The sequence below is a fragment of the Vombatus ursinus genome, unplaced genomic scaffold (assembly GCF_900497805.2).
Source record: "Vombatus ursinus unplaced genomic scaffold, bare-nosed wombat genome assembly UNPS02011014.1, whole genome shotgun sequence".
Taxonomy (NCBI): Eukaryota; Metazoa; Chordata; class Mammalia; order Diprotodontia; family Vombatidae; genus Vombatus; species Vombatus ursinus.
The window spans coordinates 6,306,003-6,330,296 of record NW_020950792.1 but is presented as its reverse complement, the minus strand read 5'-3'; the positions used below and the strand labels follow the sequence as shown (position 1 = coordinate 6,330,296).

The 24,294-nt window shown below is 36.3% G+C and overlaps 1 protein-coding gene across 1 annotated transcript in view; it reads left to right on the top strand.

Annotated features, from left to right (window-relative positions):
• LOC114038417 (small ubiquitin-related modifier 2-A-like) overlaps positions 1-5,158 on the top strand; it is a 44,136-nt gene extending 38,978 nt beyond the window's left edge. The window contains exon 2 of the mRNA XM_027855691.1: positions 4,886-5,158. Within this exon, the coding sequence (XP_027711492.1) occupies positions 4,886-5,158 (273 nt within the window). The remainder of the gene's footprint in view (positions 1-4,885) is intronic.
• Positions 5,159-24,294: the final 19,136 nt, after the last annotated feature.

Genomic DNA, 24,294 nt, shown 5'->3' with positions numbered 1-24,294 from the left:
TGTGTGTGTGTGTGTGTGTGTGAATTGGTTCTCATAGAATTACTTATTTAATTCTGCTTTTGCCAGCCTCATTAAAATTCTTTTCTGCTGTTTCATAGTGGTTTGGAAGTGGCAATGATATTGGAGCATAAATTCTGGCAAGTCTTACCAAGATGGAAAGGTTTTAAGTTTGAGCCCCTAAACAGATTATGTTCTTCTCATCTAGGAGCCAGCTTAGCTAAATGTAGAGACCCATCCTCACATTATAGTAGGGTGATAAATTTATTGGCCATAACATTTCTGGAAATCCATCTACCAAGTCACAGAGAGGTTGTGATTTATGGAGGTGGAGTGTGCTCAAACACCAACAAAATCATTGATTCTTGAAATATTTGATTTCCCTGATTTGGTTTTGAGGGACCCTTCTCCCTAACTAGTCATAAGGTCATTTTGCCTATATGAAAAGATAATGGCTCCTCCAAACTTTTCTTCCAGCTGTCTCAGGAAAAGTTGGATGGAAGAAAGGGCTTGAATGGGAAGAGAAAAGGGAGGAGGAGAAGGGATTCAGGTAGAGGAGGAGAGAGGAGAGAAAGAATTTGGTAAGAAAAAGTAAAAAGTTAGTGAAAAAAGGAAAAGTTGGGTTGTTGAAGTGTTAATGGGGGAGATACTGAATAGTATTGAGAAGGGTCTCACAAAACCTTTTGCTTCAGCACTTTTTTCAGGGAGTTAGCAAGAAATTTGGACTAAGTATGGAGAGCAGGAATTTGTGCATAGTGTATGATGCATGTGCTTCTGCCAGGACCAAGTGACTATTATCTGTTTTCAAGGTACAGGCTGTTCTCCCTTCTATAAGTGAAGGCAAAGGGCTTGAGGAATGCTGATTCATTCCATGTGTTATGAGGGAATATGAAATATTCTTTAAAAAATAAGAGGAGGACTTCAGTGTGAAAACAAAAAAGTGAATGTAGCTCAAGAGGCAGAGGGGAATCTCAATCTCTTTCAGGAAGAAGAATGGTGGAAGCAAGTCCCACAGAGGAGAAAAGGAAGAAGGACCTTACAGCACTTGATGTTAAGAAACATATAAGGCTCTTTCAGAAGAGAAGAGAGCTATACGTTATGAAGTAAAAGCTGTTAGTTTTACAAGGAATGATGCTATGCATACACAGGTGCTATTGGATGAGAATCATCCAGTAAGGGCCTTGCAAAGAAAAAAAAATAGTAGGCACCTGATAACTTTTTGCTGAGGGAGGCTGAGGCAGCTACAAACTGAGACCTGATACAAACAGTAGAGAGGAATGGTGTAGGCATGTAATCAAGATAAATCAATGAATAAATATTTATTAAGCAACTACTAAGTGCCAGCTACTGAACTAGATGCTGGGGATACAAAAATGAAAGTGAAACAGTTGTGTTCTAGGAGTTTACTTTCAACATGTACACACATATATGCATGAATGTAAATACATATATGTATATATATACACCCACATATATGTATATTACAAGTAAGTTAAATTAAAGGTAGGTAGGTAGGACATTGGCAGCTGAGGGCGGGGCAGAGATCAGGAAAGGCTTATTGTAGAAGGTAGTCCTTGAGTTGAAGGTAGGCAGTGAGGGCTTCTCTGAGTTGGAGGTAAGGAGGGAATGCTTTTCACGTCTGGAGGCAGCCAGTGCAAAGGCACACAAGTAGAAAATTAAGGGTTTTGTGTGGGAAACAGCAAGGCCAGTCTGACTGAACCATAGATGCAGAAAGGAGAAAGGATGAATCTAGAAAGATAGGTTGAGGCCAAGTTAGAAAGATTTTAGAAGTCAAACAGGAGTTCAGATTTTATCCTGGAGGCAATAGGGAACCACCGGAGTTTGTTGTGGGGAGTTTGGTACTGTCAGTACTATGAAAGTGATCCTTAATCATAGTTCTGACAATGCCAAACTTTCACAGCAGTGTGAACAATGGGCAGGAGCAGATTTGAGGAAGAGAGACCAATTATTAGGCTATAATGATAATCTGAAGGCCTGAACTAAGGTGCTAAGTGCTTGAATGAAGAGAAGGTGATGGTTAGGGCAGCTAGGTGGCACAGTGGATAGAGCACCAGTCCTGGAGTCAGGAGGACCTGAGTTCAATTTTGGCCTCAGACACATAATACTCACTAGCTGTATGACACTGGGCAAGTCACTTAACCCCAATTGCCCTCACCAAAAAAAAAAAAAAAAGGAGAGAGAGAGAGAGAGAAAAGGATAAATTATGAAGAGAGAAATAAGCTTTGACAACTGATCTTGAGGGGTGAGAGTGAAAGTAAAGTTGAAGATGCCGTAGGGCTGTGACTAGAAGAAGGACACTTTTAATGTAAACAGGCAAGTATGATATAAGGTATGGTTTGAGGGAAGATAATTTGTTTCATTTGAACTTGTTAAGTCTGACATGCCTAGTTTGAAATATGTAGTTGCCAGGAGTACATTTAATAAAGGTAAACTGAGGTACATACTCTGAGCAAAATCAGTTTGTTAACAGTGACATGGATAACTGTTAACAAAACAGTCAGACTGGTTACCTTAGTGAGCCCAGTAACACCAATGAAAAGAGGGGGTACCCTCTTTATTGACTCATAGGAAGGGAAGGGGTGTCTGGGTAGTTGGGTAATATTACAATTAACTATACTAAGAAAAGTGGATTGGCATTCAGATATGGCTAATCATGCCCCTCTCTGACAGTAGAGAAATGTTAATTTTTTTTAATGTGACTTACTTGACTTTTGCAATGTTTGTTACAGCTTTGCTGTCTCCTAAGAGGAGATCAAATCTCCCCTAGGTTGCACAAGGATAGACAAGGACAGATGACATGTGTTTTTGGAGGTGGCATCAGGTTAAGCCAGTTGGGGCTTACAGACAACAAGCAGATGTCCTAGAGGATAGTGACATGAATGGTAAAAACTTTTCCTTTCAACCACACCTTTAATTAGCTCAGAGGGAAGACTACATTCCTAAGTTTAACTCAAAAACAGAGAAATGGGGCTTGACAAAATGGGACAGTAATTCAGAATAGGGTCAGTTACAGAAAAGAATCAATTATTAAATGATACAGAATAATTTCAATTTCCTCATAATAGAGGATGCAGGACTGAAGCTCAGGGGACAGATTGTGGCTTATGAGTTGTGCACATTGAGATGATAATTAAATCCATGGAAGTTGATGAGGAAACTGACAGAGAGAAAAGTTAAGTGGGATCAGGACAAAGATGTGGAAAATACCCAGAGTTGGGGGGCAAGTTAAAGTAATGATAAACCAGAAAAAGATTCTGGGAAGAAGCAGTCAGACATGTAGTAAAACAGAACGGAGTATTGTCACACACACACACACACACACACACACACACACACACACATATACATATACACAGTTCTAGAGAGGAAAGACTATATATAAGAAAGGGTGGTCAACAACATCACATGTAGCACAGAGGTCAATAGTATTGATTACTGAGAAAAGCCCATGAGATTTGGCAATTAAGGAATTCTTTGGAATTTCTGAGAAAGAAATTTCAGTTGAGATGTGATAAGGGACCCCCCAAGACTTGTCAAAACAATTGATTGCTACCTATTTATGATAACTCCTGTGTGCATAAAATAGTGCCAGAGGAAAGATGAAAAAGGAATTATTAAGTCCTAGGTGAGAAAATGAAGACACTAGGGGCACAATTTTTTTTTCATCACTGCTGCCTCTTGAAGGAGGGAGTTTCAGAAAAAGAGGCAAATTTGAGCAGTGAACCGCTTCTTCACAGAGCAGGTGTCTAACAATGGAATTAGACTTCTGGACTTCTAGATTCGTAGCTTAAGATCTAGGAATAACTGGGTTTTGATCAGCAGTGGAGTGCACCTAACAAGAACTAGTAAAAATGAAACTTTCCTGGAGTGTTACAAATCAATTCAGAAGTATTTTTTAACTACAAAGGACAAAGGAAGAAGGAAGACATTGCATATGTGTATTCACTAAGGTATGTATCACAGAGGTGAGCTCAAATATAAGAAGGATAGTCATAAAGGTACTTATTTTGTTAATGAGAAATGCAATTCAAGAAAGAAGGCAGTAATGAAACTCAATGGCCTCAATGTCCCTACACAAATTCTCAAAGTACGAGTAAGAAACAAATTGAACTACAAATCATCATACAAGAGGACAAATATGAATAAGTCAGGATGAGATGAACCTAATTACTGGAATAAACCTCTGGGAGAGTGTAGCTTTTTCAAAACAGATGAAATGGGTAGAATGGAGGGTATAGCTGTACTGCCTGTCAAAGCATGTACACGTGAGGAGATCCAAACACAAAAGAAAAGAAGCGTGGTAGAGAGCATTTTGATGAAGACTGAAGGATGTAAAAACAAACAAGATATTTTTTATCTAAATGTACTGCAGACTACCTGAACAGAAAAAAAGACATGTATGAGGAATTCGGGAAATGTTTCACAAGCCTAACACATAGGCGTAGTTTAGTAAAAATCATCCAGGCATCTTTTGGATTTTTCTCTCACATTCCTCCCCTCCTTTTCCTCCCTTCCTCTGTCCTTCCTCTCTCCTTTCCCCCCTCTCTCTATCTTTTCCTCTTTCCCTTTTGTTCTCCCTGTCTCTCGTTCTCCATAAAGCAAGTAACTAATACTTTTTTGACTTGCTTTCAGTGATAATTTCATTCCTTAAAAGACATGGGAATTGACCCTCCACAACTGCCTCCTCCTCCTCCTCTTCATCTTCATCCTCCTCCTCTTCCTCACCATCACCACCATCATCTTCCTCCTCCTCCTCCCCCTGCTGCTGCAGCTTCTCCCCCTGTTCCCCTGGAGAGGACCATCCGGGTGCCTCTTTTGTGAAGCGGCGGCTGAGGAGACTCCCAGACTCGCCAAGGAAGACTAAAAGCTGAAGGAAGACATCAACACAAAGAATAGCAACCGCATTAATTTGAAGGTGGCAGGGCAAGATGGTTTGGTGGTGCAATTTAAGATTAAGAGGCGCACACCACTTAGTAAACTAATGAAAGCCTCTTGTGAACGACAGGGTTTGTCAATGAGGCAGATCAGATTCCGATTTGATGGGCAACCAATCAATGAAACAGACACACCTGCAGGGTTGGAAATGGAGGATGAACATGCAATTGATGTATTCCAGCAGCAGACAGGAGGCCCTTACTAAAAAGAGAACATGCAACTCTACTCCAGAACCGTGCTCCCAAGGAAAACAATACATTCACAATTAGAAAACCAAGATTTGGTTCATCCACATCCTGACTACTGCAGTATAGTTTTCTCTCTTCTTTGATTCCCTTCCCCATTCCTTTATTGTACATAAAGTAACTGGTATATGTGCACAGGCATAATACGTATTTTTTTTTTTAACTAACTGGCCGATGGTATGTTATGATCAACATCAAATGGAGATGGGGAGGGGAAAAAACAAACTGGTTCTGTGAAAATATCCCTTTTCTCCATTAGTGGCATGCTCATTCAACTTTTATCTTTATATTCCAGTAAGTTATTTTGCTCTCACTGTTTAGCAACGACAACAACAACAACAACAACAAAAACCACATTAAAAAACCCTTGCACACCTTGTTTGATTGGATAATTTCAATGTTTTTCTTTTCTCATTGTAAAACCAAGGACAATTTTATAACTTTTTTGTATGTAGCTGTTACATGTAGGGCAATCTCTGTCTCTCAGTAGGGATAAATAACTATAAAAAAATTGATCCTAGAGAGTTTTTCCTTTAAGTCAAACATCTTGTTGTTTAAATAAACTTCTTGTTTTAAAAAAAAGACATGGGAATAAAAAATGAGAAATTCTAGTATGGCTATTATCTGAATCAAAGAGGAAAAAGGGGAGTTGTCTAAAGATTTATAAGCACAGAGAATTCATCAATCAACCAGTGTTTTACAAAAGAAATGTAAGGAAGATGAAAGCAAAGACAAGTAATAGTGAATACAAAATTGGAGCATGATCCTATAAGGTTAGGGTCAAGTACTAAGGAACAGAGCAAGCTATGGGTAGTAAGGAGAACTTAAGACAAAAAAGGTATATTTTAGTTGTATTCAGGAAAATAGAAGGATCAGAGAAGGGATAGGTACATTGCTTGGGATAGATGAGAGTGAAAATAACTGAAAGATGGAGGTCTCAATTCTTATTTTTATTTTTTTTTTCTGGCCAGCAGGATTTTTTTTTTTTGCTTGGATGGTCAAAACAGAAATAACTAATAATAAGTTGATACTCCAGATAAATAATGAAGTGATAGGGAGATTCTCTGATAGACTATAAAAAAGGGAAAATTTTTTATTTTATTTTAATTTTATTATATTTTATCTCTCCAAAAGAAAGAAGAATGGAATCTTTGGCAAAATTCTAGACTGTCGACTGATTAAAGGGACCTAGGATATCATTGATTATGTCATATATTCTGAATAAAAAGTTATTAAAGGGGTCATTAGTGGACATATGTTAAATGAAGCAGTGACCTTGAATCCCCAGTGACTTCATCAAGAACAATGCATGTCAGAGGTATCTTATTATGAGTTGTAAAACTGATAGGTCATGGGTTTGATGTAGATACAATTGCTCTATATTTTGACAAATAATTTGAGAAAGCCTTTTGTGAAACTTATGCAGAAAATACAGAAAGATATGGGTTAGATGACAGTCTAATTGGTTGAATTCAGATCTGGTTAAATGTCTAAGACCAAAGTATAGCCAGTATAAGCCCAGGGCCACCTTGAAGGTAGGTCTTCAGTGGAGTGTCACAGTGATCTGTACTTGACTCTGTGATGTATAACATTTTTTAATCAATGATTTAGATAATGGCATAGAGGGCGTATTTATCAGATTTCTAGGTGACACAAAACTGAGAGGGATAGATAACATATTGGATGACACTATCAGAATCTGAAAAGTTTTTAATAGACTAGAATATTGTACTGTGTAAAAAAAGTGAAATTTATGAAGTATAAATGCAAAGTTTCCTATTTATTTAAAAAAATCAACTTCACAAATATAAGATTGGGGAAGTTGTCTATGAATAAACAGCAGTTTTTCTGTAAAAAAGGGAGATTTTAATGTAACCGTAAGCTCAATAAGAGCCAACAGTTTGATGTGGCAGCCAAGAAACTGATGGAATCTTAGGCTGTTTTAAGAGAGACTTACTGTATGGGACTAAGGAAGGTGAGAGTTGCCTTCTTAGATCACACCTAGAGTATTGTGCTAATTTTTGAACCCCTTATTTTAAGAAAGACATTGATAAGGTGGAGAGTTTCCAGAAGGGAGAACCAGGATGGTAGAAACTCTCAAGTTTATGCCATGTCATGTGTGGTTGAAGGAAATGGTATTATTTATCTTGGAGGAAAGACAGTTTGAGGCCTGAAACATGATAGCTACATCCAAATATTTTTAGAGGAGTTAGACTTCTACTTTGTGTCTTAAGTCATATGAGTGAGGTAAGGGTAGAAGTTGCAAAGAGACAAATTGTTTTGATGTAATAATAATAATAATAATAATATCACATTTATATAATACCTACTATATGCCAGGCACCATGCTCAGTGCTTTACAGATATTAATCATTTTATCCTCACAACAACCTTGTGAGGGGGTTGCTACTGTCATCCTATATTTTACAGATGAAACTAAGAAATATTTCCTAACAATTAGAGATATCTGAAAGTAGAAGGATGGGTCCCCCTCATTTGAGGTATTCTAGCAAAGGCAAAATATCTGGCTGCTGGGAATGATACTGTGAATGCTATATTTCAGGTAATAGTTGTAATAGCCACTGCTTCCCTCTCATTATGATTTTTTTAATTCTGTGAAGTAGAGTTGAGACAAAGCACTAAATATCTGTATCAGATATCACAGTGTTTTATATTTAGGGACCCAAGGACCCTTATTTCAAAGTCAATTCTCCTTTCATCAAAGTGACTTTTTCTTCTTAAGGTAATAGAGCACCTAGCAAACAGTGTCTACATAATCTCTATTTTCCCATCAGTGATGATTTTATTGTTGCAATCTTACTTAATGTTGCTTCAACTTTTATCTTTGTGACTGTGCTTCTATAAGTGGGAAAATTAATCCATATTTTGTAATAACATGGTGTCAAAATTGTAAAAGCAAAGGATAAATTTTACAAATGGTATGAGAGCAAGAAAAAAAAGAATAAAAAAGCACTTATGTGCAAAGCATTGTGTTAAATGATGAAGATACAAATAAAAATGAGTTGGTCTCAAGAAGCTCACATTTTAAGATTTCTTCTCAAGTAAGAATGTTCAGAAAGAATCTATTTATCTCTTTGTGTCTGGTAGTAAAGTCAGGGCTCACTGACCATGCTCTAAACTATAGCTCAATAGATGTGCAATCCATTCATTGTACATCTTACGATTGCTTTGGCATCTCCCCCTCTTCCTATGTGTGAAAAAGTGCTTTTGTTCTATCTTCTAGGTTGTTTTTTTTTTTTTAAGACTCTACAATGCGATAATGACTCTTTATAGGACAATGCTTGTTATAACTCCTTGGGAAGATGTACTACCATTTATAATTACACTTTACAGTTTTATATATGGATCCGGTTTTTGAGCCATTTTAATCATATTTCTGTCAAAACCAACTTGATTTAATATCTTCCTGTAGGCTATTATGTGTCAAGTATCTTAGGCAAAGTCAGATATATTCTGTTCCTCTGAATTCCCTTCACTGGTAAAATTTGTTATCATGTAGGAAAAAAAAATGTGATCAAGTTCGTTTGGCAGGATAACTTTGTTAGCTCCTGTAGTGTCCTCTGAATAGTGGTATATTATTTCTCTATTTTCTATTTTCTATTTTAAGGGATAAACTAACATGCTGTCATTGTTTATGGTATCATTGTTGTACTTACGTGTTCTCTCTCTGTGCTCCAAATTCAGATATCTGTTGTCATATTATGCTTGATTCTATAATCAGCATATGTACTCAGCATTCAAATCATAGATATCTTGGCTTCACAACATAGCTCCTAAAATTCTAGAACGAGGATGGGGAACCTGAGGCCTCAAGGTCACATGTGGCCCTCTAGGTCCTCAAGTGTGGCCCTTTGACTGAATCCAAACTTCACAGAACAAATTGGATTTGTTAAAGGGCTGTGCTTGAAGACCTAGAGGGCCATTTGTGGACTGTGAAGGCCTCAGGTTTCCCACCTCTGTTTTAGAAGTTCCTCTTACACGTTTGTAATATTGATGGCAATTGTTGTTGAGAAGGTCAGAAAGACATGAAACTGAGGGCATCACTTTAAATAATATTTGTAGAATCAATCAAGTAAGCCACAAACATTAAGCATTTGCTATCCCTCCAAACATGCTGTTAGGTGTGAGGGATACTCGGACAAAGTAGAAACTGAGCTTGCCCTCAAGGAGCTTAAATGCATGTGAGGAGACAATATGTATACACATAGGTATACACAAAATAGATATGAGGTACCTTGGTCAGGGTTGGGTGCCATCCGTTGGGACACAAGGAGAGGGCTCATGTAGAAAGATGGACATGTGGATTGAATCTTTTTTTTATTAATTTATTTTGATCTATCAACAATCACTTCCATATGCTTTTAAGTTTAACATTTTTCTCCCCCTTTCTCCCCGCCACCCTCCCCAAGACAGTGTACAATCTGATGTAGGCTATATGTACACATTCCTATTAAACATATTTTCACATTAGTGATGTTGTAAGTAATTAGAACAAATAGGAGGAACCACCAGAAAGAGGAAACAAAATTCAACAGAAGAAAAAAAATAGCAAATAGTATGCTTTGATATGCATTCAAACTCCATAGTTCTTTCTTTGGATGTGGATAGTATTTTCCATCACGACGCCTTTGGAGATGTCTTAGATTCTTATTGCCTTCTATATGTTATATTCTTATATAAGTTTATCAGTATTAGTCATCATACAACATGGCTGTTACTGTGTACAATGTTCTCTTGGTTCCGCTCACTTCACTCAGCATCAGACCATACAAGCCATACAAGTCTTTCCAGGTTTTTCTGAAGTCAGCCTGCTCATCACTTCTTATGGCACAATAGTATTTCATTACATTCATATACCACAACTTGTTCAGCCATTCCTCTATTGATGGGCATCCTTTCAATTTCCAATTCTTTGGATGTGGATTGAATCTTGAAGGAAAGTATGGATTCCAAGAGGATGAAGTGAGGAAAGAAAGCATTATAGGCATGGGAGACAGCCAGTGCAAAAGCAGAGATGGGAGATGGAATGTCATGTGTGAGAACCAGCAAGAAGATTAGTGTGAAAGGACTGTAGAGTGTGGAGGTAGATAGATGTACAAGGCAATAAAGATTCAGACTAGTCTCAATTAAACATTAGAAGCAAAGAAATCTGTTTGAACTGTTCTTAATAACACCTTAACCTTCGCCTCCAAATGTATTTGAAAAGAGGCTACTTCTTTATTCCACAAATTCAATCTCAATGGATGTTAATGGCAAAATTTCAGAACTTAGTTGAAGACTAATAGTGGCAGCAGATTTTGATAGCCTTAGGTTTGCATATCACTTTTTTATCATAATTTTGCAAATGAAGCACCTGATGTTCCCTCAAATACTCTAACTTCCTCCATGTACCTTATGTACCCTATTCTAGTGACTTTTCCATTTCACTTCCTCTATACACAGATGGTCATACTCTTGCTATTGCCATTCTAAACTATCTTTTTTCTTCATTAGGTCCCTATGCATTCTCCTCTAACCCCTAAGGTTCCTGCCTCTTACTTTACTGAAAAAAATTGGTGCCAATTGACTTCAGCTCCCTTTTCTCCTATTTCTTTCATTTCAAAACCCTTTGACATCATTTCCACACTCTTATTTTCTTCTTTGACAAAAAAGTGGCACTACTCCTTGCCAAGGCCAGCCTTTCTGCTTATTCATTTGATCCTATCCCTTCCCATCTTTTACAGAAAATCATGTTCTTACTCATTAATTTCCAATCTTGAGTCTTCAACTTTCCCCTGTCAACTTATTCCTTCCTTGCTGCTTTCAAATATACCTAAATGTCCCCTATCCTTTAAAACGAGAAAAGTCTACTGTACTATATCATCCCCTCAAGCTATTATCTTATATCTTCTCTTTCTTTCTTAGCTAAATTTCTAGAAAAAGGTTTACATTTGATGTCTCCACTTCCTCTCTTTTTATATATCTAGCTTCCACCCTCTTCACTCAACTGAAACTGTTTTCTCCAAAGTTGTCATTCATCTAACTGCCAACTTTAATGGTCTTTTCTCATTTCAAATCCTTCCTGACTTATCTTCTACATTTCACACTACTGATCCCTTTTTCCTCTAGGCTATTCTCTCCTTTCTGGTTTTTGTGTGTGACAATATTATTTTGGTTCACTTTCTATTTGTCTGGCTGCTTCTTCTCAGTCCGCTATGCAAGGTCACCATCTGTATCATGCCCCCTCCCCCATGGTGGATGCTCCCCAAAATTCTCTCCTAGACCCCTTTCTTTATTCCTACTGTCACTCTTGGTAATCTACTTACCACGGGTTTAACTATCATCTGCATGCAGATGCTTCTGAGATCTATATATCCAGCCTCAGTCTCTCTTTTGAGATTTAGTACCATATAACAAATTGCTTGTTGGACATCTCAAACTTGATATCTATCATATAGAAATCTTATACTCTACATGTCCAAAACTGAATTTATTATTTGTCCCCTTAAACTCTCTCCTCTTCAAAAGTTCCCTGATTCTATGGAAGTCAATACTATTTTCCCACTCTCAAGTTCACAATCTCAGCATTATCCTCAACACTTTATTCTCCCTTACCACACATATCCCCAGTCAGTTTCCAAATCTTAATGTTTTTAACTCTACAACGTTTTCCTCATCTGAATCCTTCTGTCTACTCACACAGTTGCTACCCTAGTTTAGGTACTCATCACTTCTTGTCTAGATTATTGCAAAAGTTACTAGTTAGTCTCATTGCCCCCAAACACTGCTACTACATTCCATTCTATACACAACTACTGAAGTCATTTTCCTTAAACACAGGTCTGATTATGTTACTCCCCTTCTCACTCAACTGCAGTGGCTTCTTATTGCTCCGACAAATATATAAACTTCTTTGTTTATCTTCTAAAGCCCTATACAGCCTGACCCCATCCAATCTTTTTAGCCTCATTGAACTCTGAGATGTAGTGAAAATGATCTTCTCTTTGTTATACTCTAACACTTTATCTATTCCTCTGTGCTCTTGCACTAGACATCTCACATGCTTGGAATACATTCTTTATTTCCCCTTCCTTCATAGGCTCTCTTGCTCTTCCTTTAAAATGCATCTTAGACACCATCTTCTTCATAATGCCTTCTTTGATCCTCTCAACTACTAGTGCCCTCTCTCCCAGACTGTCCTATATTTAAATATTGTGCATACTTTTATATTTGATTTTATATTTATAGTGAATATACTTTTCTCTCCTATTAGAACATAAGTTCATTGTCAGTATGGTTTGTTCATTCTTTGCACCTATATCATCAGCACCTAGGACAGTGCTTGGCACATAGTAATTATTTAATAAATGGTTGATTGATTTATTGCCATGACCAACAAATGTTCAACCTCCATGTTCATGAACACTGAAATTCTTTTATCTGATCACAATGTTTTATCATTCCATCTTTTCCCATTCTTTAAGACCCCTAATCTCATTTTTTATCCTCACCATGACCTCCATTTTCTTCACCTCTTATTTCTTTTCTAGTCAGGAAGACCTCAATTCAAGTCCCATCTCTGACACATATTATTAGTGTGATCAGAGCCAACTGACAGTCTCTTAGCATTATCACATAGCTTTATAACTTTTATAACTTTATAACTTTTATAAAGTTACAGAGGAGTTGTCTTTCTATTGAGAATTCTACACATAGAAGAAATCAGAATTCTGGACAAAAAATCCAACAATTTGAGTTATGTGTTTTCTGTGTCCATAGGAATCTCTCCTTTTTGTTCTTCTATTCTATGTATGCTTTCTGTATCATCTCCTTCTTTTATGTTGTAAGATTCCTAAGACTAGTAACAATATTTTTGCCATTATTCATAGGATCAGGGCTATAGATTCTGAGCTGGAAGAAAATTTAGAGATCATGAAATTCAACTCCCTCATTTTATATATGAAGAAATTCATGCTGAGAGAGGTAAGTGACTTCACTAAGGTCATACAAATATTAAGTGGAAGAGCTGGGATAGGAATCCAGGTCTTTTGTTTTCAAATCCATTACTCTTTAAATTTCACTGTATTATAGAGCCAACTACATTCTCCTGGTGTTTAGGGTATTTTCTTATGTAAAGGGGTATCCCTTTCAGATGTAAACTACAATCCTAGTGGATACAGGCAGAACCAAGGACAGATGTGAGAGAAACACTGAGAAAATAGTAGCACAGAACAAGGCATTTTCTTAGAATAAAGATAGCCATGGTGTTGTGTTTCTCAGCTTCTAAATTGACAGAATTTGAAGGAAATAATTGTGCAGCTTTGATTCCTATAAACTTTGGTGATTGAGACAAATATCTATGTGACAGAAATAAAGATTTTGTTTAATCACCATGAGATAGAGGGGAATCGACTAAATGAAGAGATTATGCTTTAAGGAAGCTGAGTTTAGGGCTCACAGAGAACTTGGAGCTCAGAAGAATTTGGTCCCCAAAGTAGATGTGATCTCATGAGAGATCATCAATTGGTTCTTGGAAGAGACCTCAAAACTTTTACTTCCTGTTTCTACTAGAAAGAGCAGAAAGGAGAAAGAAAAGGCTTTGACTTCATTGCTTAAAATAGGTGAATTGAGATTTTACTTTTTACTTTCCCTGCACTACCACCTACTATTTAAGAAGTGGAAACCCTTTAGAGCTCAGGTAAGAGAGAAGACCTGGAAAAGCTCTGTAAATTCAGGCTGACAGTTTCTGCTTTTACTGAAAAGAGTCTAATACTACATCAGGATTTCAAAAGAAGGGTGGCCTAGTTGGAGAATCTAGAAAAAGAATGACCATGGCAAATAGAAAATTGTGTTGTGCATGTTGTTCCTGAGCAAAACCAGACAGCATGGTCTGAAGTTTAGAAATGTGAGTTGTCCTGGGTATTTTTATTCCCTATGCATATGCCTCCCTGCTAATGAGTAGAGTATGTTTTATTTTGTGGATGGACTGTTATTTGTCTTGCTTTGCCTTCTGTTTTGTAAATGTTTCTGATTAAGTTTTAATGGAGATCAAGTGGCTGATTTCCTAGATGAAGTACACCAGTGAGTGGGCAGAGGCCCTCAGGAGCTACAGGACACAGCAGTAGCAGTATATTTCCCCCCCCCCCCCCCCCATAGATACTCCTGTTGTTGTTTGTCCTTCATTCTCAAAGAGGACCAATGACATCATGAGGGTGATGTCTTGTTTTGCTTATGAATTGGATTTAAGTGAGGCAGAGCTTTGCAAAGCCTAAGTCTCTTCTCCTAAGTCATTGAAGTCCAATGGTAAGACCAAAGTCAAGAGAACTGGTGTTGGCAACTCTGATAGAGTTAGTTGCAGCTGTGTCTGCTCCTTCTGGAAATCCTTAACTTGGGTTGGGTAAAGGAAGCTTACAAGTGGTGGTGGGACCAGGGGTGGAGAAGAGGAGGGTTGGGTGCCATGCTTACACTACACTTAGATAGAGCAAATACTTAATAAAGATTTTTCATGATGATAATAAGTAGGAGTAAAGTAATGAAGGCCTGAAAGTGAGAACTGGATTTTGAATTGCTTTCAAAATGATACTTGAATACCTTTCTAACTCTCTTTGTTTGTTCATCTACATGATCTCATTATAAAGTCCTTTAACTATCTCTTGATTACTTCCTGACAGAGGAGAGAGCTGGGTTTTTTTTTAATATTTTCAGTATAAAATGTAAAATCCAAATGGGAAAGAAGCAAAAGCACCTGAATTCTTGGGATAAATCATGATCATTTTCTGTTTTTGGTGTGTTGGGTGTTTCTTTGAATCTTTACCTTTTAGTCTTCAGCACAAGTATAGTGATATTTGTATATAAAATTTTCTGCTGGATTTGGTGGACTCAGGAATCCTGAATAATTCATTAACTAGGCATGCAACTCCCTTGATCTGAGGTCATATAGGTCAGGCTTTACAAACATAAAAAGTGTTTTGGTAATTAACTTTTCCCTCATTGTTTACATATATTAGCTGAACCTAATTTTTATCAGAGGATGTTGTTAAACTGATGAGCATTTTACTTTTCTGTATAGTGTTTGAAGTGTAGTGTGTATCATGATTTTGAGATATGCAAAAAGATTAGAAGACTGATAGTTTGATAGTTGAGATGAATTTTGGTAGTATTTACCCTTTTCAATTAAATAAAACCTATAATTGTGCAAAGGAAAGAATTTAGTTTTTTTGTGTAGTATAACTTTTAATTGTAAAAAATATCTTTCAAAACCTTTTCTCTACATCAGTCTTCATCTAACTGAAAAATTACATTAGATTTTTATGCCTCTTTCCCTCTCTAAGATAGGGATAATAAGGCTTTTTTTTCCTATCTCTTTCTCCCTACTCGAAAGGAGTGGAAAATTTAAAGAAGAATTATAAAAGATTAAGACTGGAAGATATTTTATTTGTCTTTTAATATGCTCTCTTTATTTTACAGATTAACAATTTGAGACTAGTTAATAAACTAATATCTTTTCTACTTTCTACCTTGTTTACCTTTTCTCATTCTAAAATAAATTTGTGTCTATAAATGAATTTGTGTCTTTCTGTAATTGTGATTTTTCTTATTTTGTCTTTCTCCACTGATAATAACTGAGGTATACATAATACTTTAAGGTTTGCAAAGCACTTTATATATGTTTTTTATATTTTATAAATATAACACTTAGCATAGTAACTTATGCTTAAAAATGCTTATGGACTTATCTTCTTCAAATCTCCCAACAGTCCTATGAAATGTTATAGATATTATTCTATCTAATTAACTTATGAGGAAACCAAACTTAGAGAGGTTAAGGGCTTTGCCCATGGTCACACAGCCAGTAAGTCCAAATCAGGATTTAATCCTAGGTCTTCCTAGGGAAAGTACTAAGGCATATACTGCCTCTTTGATTGTTACTATTTGTTGTCTTATTTCCTTTTTAAATTAAATTAAATTAATATTATAATGCTACTGTTGAAATCAAGCCTGAAAGTGATCTCATTTCTATCTGGCAAGCAAAGTTATGTAGCCAAAAAGTTCATGATATTACTGAAGCTAGGGAAAAAAAAACTTAAATTATAGATCTTTTTCTAATCTTTTTTTTTTCAAGTAATAAAAATATAGAGATAATACTAAATAGATTGTGAACTCCTTAAGAACAGGGGCTGTTTTGTTGGAGGCTTTTGCTTTTCTTTGTATCCCAATCAAAATGCTTGGCAAACAGTAGGTTCTTTACAAATGCCTCCTGACTTGTTGACTTACTTACAATATAACCTTGCTCATAGTTGAAGAACTGAAAGAAACCCTGAGGTCACATAATTCCTGATGGGACTATATCTAATCTCTGAAAAATCATGAATGTGACAGCTGGATCTTTATATTTTCATTCTTTTAGCAATCACTTAAGTATCTACTATATATGTCCAGGGTACTCTGACAGGGTATGCTAGAGATGACAAAGGTTAGCCATATTTAAAGCTATGGCCTTTACAAGGCTTAAGACCTAGTGGGAGGAAAAGACACACATAACTGGAACATGCAGCATTGCATGATGATCTGTGCTGCTGCAATGAATGTAACTGAAATCTTGAAACATTTCTAGACATGAAACATCTGTGATACTTTGCCTATATAGTTGCCATTCACATGAAGATTTTTTGTTTGTTTTTTGTTTTTTGTATTTTTGGTCTGTTTCAAACCACCAGCTACTGCAGCTTAAGCATTTGTCCTCTAAAAAAATTTTTCTGATAGATTCCACCCACCCCTTTTCATTGCTGCTTAATGTCGCTAGAGTCCCAGGGACATTACTGAGTGCTAATCACAGTCTTTCAGGCCAGTTTTGTGCCTATGTCTTGTGTTTTAGACAAGTTTTTTTTTTTTTTGGTCTTTTTTTTTTAGTCCTATCCAACTTTTTGTGACCATATTTGGGGTTTTCTTAGAAAAGATACAGGAGTAGTTTTCCATTTCCTTCACCAGCTCATTTTATAGATGAGGAAACTGAGACAAATAGTTTTAAGTGACTAGCCCAGGCTCACACAATAAGTGTCTGAAGCTAGATTTGAACTCATGAAGATGAGTCTTCCTGATTCTAGGCCCAGCACTCTATTCACTGTGCCACCTAGCTGTATGGGGTGTTCAGGGAGGACCAGCACCTCTGGTGTGAGGGCTTGCTGAGCACTTTTTAGGGATGCTTATCCACTTTTGGTGTCCACCTTTAACCCAACTCTCACCTATGGCTCCAAGAAGCTGTAGTATGTGCAGTGGCCACAGCCCAGAAGTAGATGGGCTAAACCAGAGATAAGAGGATGTCTACCCCAAGCATGTGAAGATTTCCTCTAGTGGTGGAATGAGTGGATGAGAACAATTTGTTTCAATGGCCATGAAGGCAACTAAAGCAGGCACCGTGGGGTGCTTAGAGCAGACCCGAACAACTTGGCAGTAGGTAGGGGCCAAAATTAAAATAGGCTAAACTTTTTCAGGCTACAGATAGGTTAGACTAGAGACAGACTGATGATGGTTGCTGCGGGTTACATGACAAACAGGAGAGTGTACAGTGGCAACCCTACATTTTTCATGGGCTGCCCAAAATCCTTTGGTGGGCTGTATGTTGTGCAGGCCTGGCTTAGAGCTTGGTCAAACATCCAAGACTCCAAGGTCATCAACTGCATCCTGGGCCATTGTCAATTGTCTTGAATTTTGTTTTGTTACTGGACTTTGGTGACTCTGGAAGCGAGAGTGAGGTTCATGACTTTGTGCAACTTTGCTTCACTTAAATCCAGTTTATGCACAAGTCAAAATATCACCCGATGATGTCATTGGACTTCTTTGAAAATGAAGGATGAACAGTGAACATTTTTTATTGAGTTCAGTTTAGTATGTATGGGCATATTGGTGTTAGTTTTTTAAAAGGGCTTACTTCTTACATAAAAATGGTATGTTTAAGAGGATTTGAGTTATTTACAGTATTTCATATATGAACTGTTTTCTTTTCAGTTTGCTATCAAAATATATCTGTCAAATTAGCAATAGTTGAGTACCTCCCAAAGAGAAGCGGGTTTACACATGCAAAAGTGAGTCATTTCATTTGGTTTCTGACTTTTTCCTTTATTATTACTGTGGCAAGTGTTTTATCACAAATTTTCTTCAGGTTTTAAAAGAGGTAGTATATAGTTCATTTAAAATCTTTAAATACAACTTGGACACCCCACCTTATAATTGTACACCTGCCTATGTTTTCTGGGAGATGACTTTATTAAAAAACAGAGAAACTTAGTGAAACTTAAAATGTTAACAAAATATTTCAATAGAATTACATGTCATACTAATCAGAAATTCATAAGTGAATGATGCCTAGCCAAAATCATCTATGATATAGTGTACTCCATTATGTTACCAACATATGAGCATGTAATTTGAACATTTTCTTTTTTCTTAATATATAGTTCTGATCATGTCACTCTGCTTACAAATACTTAAGGGCTCCCCCTTGCTTAGTGAATGAAGTTCAAATTCTTTATTGGAGCATTCAGGCCTCTCTACATTGCTTCTGACTTATCCTTTCAGCCTTTATCATCCTATTGCCCCTTCTCATAACTTACAGTCTTTCCAAACTAGACTACTCTCCATTTTCCCAAACTCACCCTGTTCTGTTCCTTCTTAATATATTTCCCCATATTTTTGATTGTGTCTGGAATGCATTCTTTTATTCTTTCCCTACTCTTTCCCAGCTTCCATTGTAATGACCTGTGTCAACAGACCTCTGATTTCTTTGGTGTGGAGTCCTTTTCCACCAGTCCAGATTCCAATTCACCTATAATTTCTGGTGTTAGAGAGTTGCCCAAGACTGAGTTTAAGTATCTTTCTGAGGATCACATATCTAGTAAGTAATCTGAGTCAGGACTAAAACAAAATTTTTCATGTTTTCTAGTTCAGGACTCTACCTAGTACTCCATGTTGCTTTTATTGTTATATTCCATACGTATATAATCTTTATGTGATTGAGAATTCATAAATAAAACATAGAACACAGGGTATCAACTGACTTTCTCTCATTCACCTAAAGTGGCCAGTCTATCTTCTTTTTTGCTCATATATTTCTTTGATGAAGATTTTTTGATTCTGTTTCTCCTTAATAACTCTGAATTTATAACATGTTGCTGTCTCTGCATGCCCCCAATGTCCCTCTTCTTAGTTCTCTGTATGATGCTAATTTTCAGTTCTTCAGAGACTGAAGTATTATATAATTTGTAGCCATACAGAACCACTGGCAGAATATTGATGTTAAAAACTATGTCGTTTGTTATGCCAGCTATTATTTTAGGCAGTTGGGGATCATTAAAAGAACTTTCCAGTATTCAAAAGGGAGCTGTCTCCTTTTTACCAACGTGCCATCATAACGGTATATGTAAATATGTATACTTATATAGACATGCCTTTCTTAAACATATTCCGACCATTGATCACATCCTCCATCAAGTCTTAGTGATAGCTATGAGGTTGAATTTACCTTTTTATGCTAAGATTTCATATTAAGTTTATTACCCATACTTCATATATCTGTATATAGACATTTGAAACAAGTTTTCTTTTGCCCCTCTTCTTGTATATTGTCTCTTGTCAATTACTGCTCCTCACCACTGGTAGTCTTTCTGTGCTGTGCATGAACACGTCTTGCAATTCATTTTGTGTACAATTAGCAGTTTTCTTCCTCCTTTCCATCTCTAACTTTAAGTCCTCTTGGTAAAATTCACAGACACCCAGAAAAATAAACATTTTCCAACTCTTATTAGATGTCCTATATTCTTGACCAAGAGCCCATTTATTCAGGCATTCGGCAATCCAAATTCTCTTTTCAGACTCATTTTCTTGACCACCTAGTCACTTTCTAAACCTGCCTTTTAGTATTAGTGACAAAGCTCCTTGACCCCCAAAGCTGTTCAGATTCTTGTCTCACGCTTCTTATTTTTTTTTTTTTTTTGCAATATGTTCTGGGATCCTTTGGTTTAAACCGTGTGATGTCTCTGACTCTGTTAAAATGAAAATATTTCTGAAAGGGGTACCATATTAACCCTTTTCAGTCATTCATTCTTTAATCATTCCCATTTAATTACATTTTAATTAATCCATTTAATTTTTTAAATTCAAGTTAATTTAAAATCTAATAATAATTATTATTCAATTCTTAGAATTTTAGAGAAGTAAGCAACCTCAAGAATCATCTGATGCAATCCCCTCTTTTTATAGTCCCTTGAATATGAATAGTGTTTTTGTATCTGCTAGCAGATTTTTATGATATAGAAAGCATGAAGAGATGAGACTCTTGAGCTAGGGAAGGGCTCCAGAGAGTCTACCTGAAGTTCTCTTTATCAGGTTTCCCAAAGGGTTTTCTTACTAATAGTTCTTTCTTTTTTTCTTCTCTGTGGCCTTTTCCTCTCTTTGAAGAATTCTTCCCTTCCCCACACCACTTTTTTGGGAGGAGACAGTGATAAAGGGGAAAGGGAGCAGATATTTATGGTTTTGCTTATGATCTGAGTCAACTGATTTTTCAAGATGCCACTTTTGTTCTAGAGAGTTTTAAAAAAAACCATTCATTTGTCAACTAATGATGAAGCTGTCAAATGATGATATTTGGGGGATTAGTGGTAGGTTGTTTTTTGTTTTGTTTTGTTAGGTCAGAGAGAATCAGTATGAAAGGAGGAGTGAACATGATTAATCCCCTGTAGCACTTAGAAATACATTTATTCAGTATAATTAACAGTCCAAGTGCTGCTCTTGTAGAGGAGCTATAAACAAAACCAGAAAGAAGAAATTGAACAAGATGAGCCTCTCCATGATACAACAAAATCTTATTTCAAGAATAGAAAACAGAACATGATTGAAGAGAACAATTTTAAACTTGCATAACTGTATTTCACAGAATTTCAGAGTTTGACGGGACTTCAGCAGCCCTTATTTTTTTTTTAAGTCTTGTACTATAAACTATTTAAATTAATGCCTTCTATTAATTTATATGCATAAACAATATAGGTATTGTATGCATTTACATTGACGTTTCATCAGTGTGGTGATCTCTCAAGGGGTTCCTCTTGGAATGCAGATCGGCAATTTATGGATCTGCCTAGAACATTGAGAAATTAAATAACTTTCTTGGGGTCATGTAGCTAGTGTTTGAATCTGAGCTAGGACTACCCAGGTAATCCTGACTCTAAGACCAGCTCTCTGTCCAATATACTGTGCTCTCCAGCATTGTGTATTATATTTCAGAATTAATGGCCAGTCAATTTCCATATTATAAAAAAACTAAAAGAGCATATTTATTTTGTCTTTCCTTTTTCATTTATATCAAAACATAAAATCTAAATAAATATTTTACATAAATAGACATAAATGCTAAGGCAACAGGGAACTTTAGTGCCATTTTATAAGTCATATATTGACTTCTTTTCTCTATTTGGACATATTATTTATTGGAATATCTTTCCTTATTGGAGATGATTTTCATTTCACCTTTTATACCAATATCATCTTTTCTACTCCAGCTGTTCATATCCTCCCATTTAGAGCTTCACTGGGTTGTAAATGCTGGATGAAATTCCCATATTGGAGATGAAATGCATTATGTCTTCTTTAATTGAAGGAGCTATTTTGGAATGAAACCATTTAACTTTGAAATAAACATGTATTAAAATACCAAGGCATCATGGGGAAGGTTAAGCATGGCTGGAGTTAAAGAATTTCATTTGAAAATATGAGCTTTTGAGTCAGGTATTCATTATCAAAATGGGATATTTTGTGCACATTGTAAGAAGCCATTTTATATGTAACCATAAAATATTTAGTGATGATAAACATAATACTAAGTACAATTTGTTCCTAATAACTTAAACAATGTTTCCTCACATATGTATGATCCTCTCTCTCTGATAATCCACAAATACCTATATTTCATGGCAGAAATTATGTTGAGTATTTTTCTTTCAGTAATGGCATTACCCCTTACTGCTAGTAATAACTTCATGATATCTCTAGACTTAATAACTCCCACTGCCCAGCCCATCACCGTAGTGTGGATTCCTAAGTACTTTAATCAATGAGTATCAACAAATATTTATCAAGCACTTACTTTGTGTCAGTTATTATGCTAAGCACCAGGAAATATAGAAACAAAAGAGGAAACGGCAGCAGCCAGCATACTGAAATACTCAGTTTGTTTGGGTTATGGCAAAAAACACTGCACATCATTGGGCCTGAGGGACGAAAAAGATCCTTGCTTCTGGGTTACAAAGTTTTCTCCTTTCTTAATGATTCATATCATGCTTGAATATATCTAGTCCTTGAACTGTCACTGATACTCCTCTGTTTTTTTTGGTAAAGTTCTAGTTGGAGACAGGGGCAAAGTTTAAAGAGAAACTTTAAGGGTCCCTTCTTGAGTCTATGTTTAAGGGAACAAAATTATAAACTCTTTGAGGTAAGGAATGGCATTAATCATCATTCCTACTCAGTAAATGCTGAAAAGTAATTGACATTCATTCAACAATTACCAAGCATAGACTCTATGGGAGGTACTATGTTAAGTATTGGGAGTACACACACAGGAGTGTAACAGTCCCTGTTTTCAGTAAGCTTACATTTTATTTGGAGGCAGGGGATTTCCAGGGAAATATCACATGAACAAATATATCACAGGGAAAACTGTGTATGGAGAAAATGCTGATAACTGGGGGATCTAAGGTAAGACTTTTTGGAGGAGATGGCACCTAAATTGAATCCTAAAGGAAGATAAGGACTTTGAGAAGCAGAGATAAAGAAGGGAATGCGTTGCAGGCCTTGGGAATGGCTTTGCAAATGCATAGAGGTGGGAGATGATGGCATGACAAACTTGGGGAGTAGCTAGCACTCCAATTTTGCTACAATGTAGAGCTCTTAAAGGTGGGATAATAGGAAATGAGTCTGAGAAGATGTGTGGGAGCTAGATTGTGGGGGACCTTAAATTCAAGACTGAAGAGTTTGTATCTTATCTTAAATAGGAACCACTAAAGGTTTTTTTTTAGAAGGAGTGACATGGTATAGAACTAATTTAAACTTGGGAGGTAGCAGTCAGAGGAGTGAGGGAAAATTGATAAAAAAGATCTTGAATTAATGAGGTTGATTTGGATATGGAGACTCAGGAGTCATGTAATGGTTGATTGAACAATCTTCTGAAAAAGGTTGAAAGGCCAAATTAAAAACCTTTAAATTAAGAAGTTGTTTAAATATTCAGTTTTGAAAAGTCTCATGAAACCCTTTTAATTCTCTATTGGTTCACTCTGGCTCTTAAAAAAAAAAAAAACTATCTCATCTATTCTGTTGGGCCTGAAAACTATTTCCACCAAGTTCTCCAGCTCTACTATCCTGCTTCCAGATTTCAAAACCTTAATAATAATTACGCACATTTGTATAACAGATTATATTTTATATCACACTTTCACATACATTAACTCATTTGATCTTCTCAACAATGCTGTAAGGGAGGTAGGCTGTTTATCATGAATTCTTATTTTCCAGATAAGAAAATGGAGGCCTAGACAAATGACTTGTTTGAGGCACTTATTAAGCAATAGACATGGAACTTGAATCCAGGTCCTTCTATAACTTAATGCTTTTCCCACTTCTTCATCATGTCAAAGTCTGCAAAGCATGATGGGAAATTAATTTGTTGGCAGAATTCTAGGAATGTCAAATCACGAGGTTTCATTTCTTATTAGCCAAAAGGGTTAATTTTTGGCTACTTTACTCTCCTCAGGTAAATCTGGATGAATCTTCCAGCTCTGCTATTTAGTACTCAGTTTTATAAAGAACACAGTGTTAGCATGTAACATTAATTATTGCTGACATTTTGAGCCAGGGGGTCCTAGAGGTTGTCATTCCTTTAGTCATTCCCTGCTGGGTGTTAAGGTGTTAAACTCTAATTACTGGTGAGTTAGTATTCCTTTGAACACACAACTATATTTTGATTTTAAAATGGGGTTATATTACAAAGGAAATGGAGAAAATGAACAGTTAGGAAGAAGATTAATTGTAGGGTTTGCTTTTTGCTTGTTTGTTT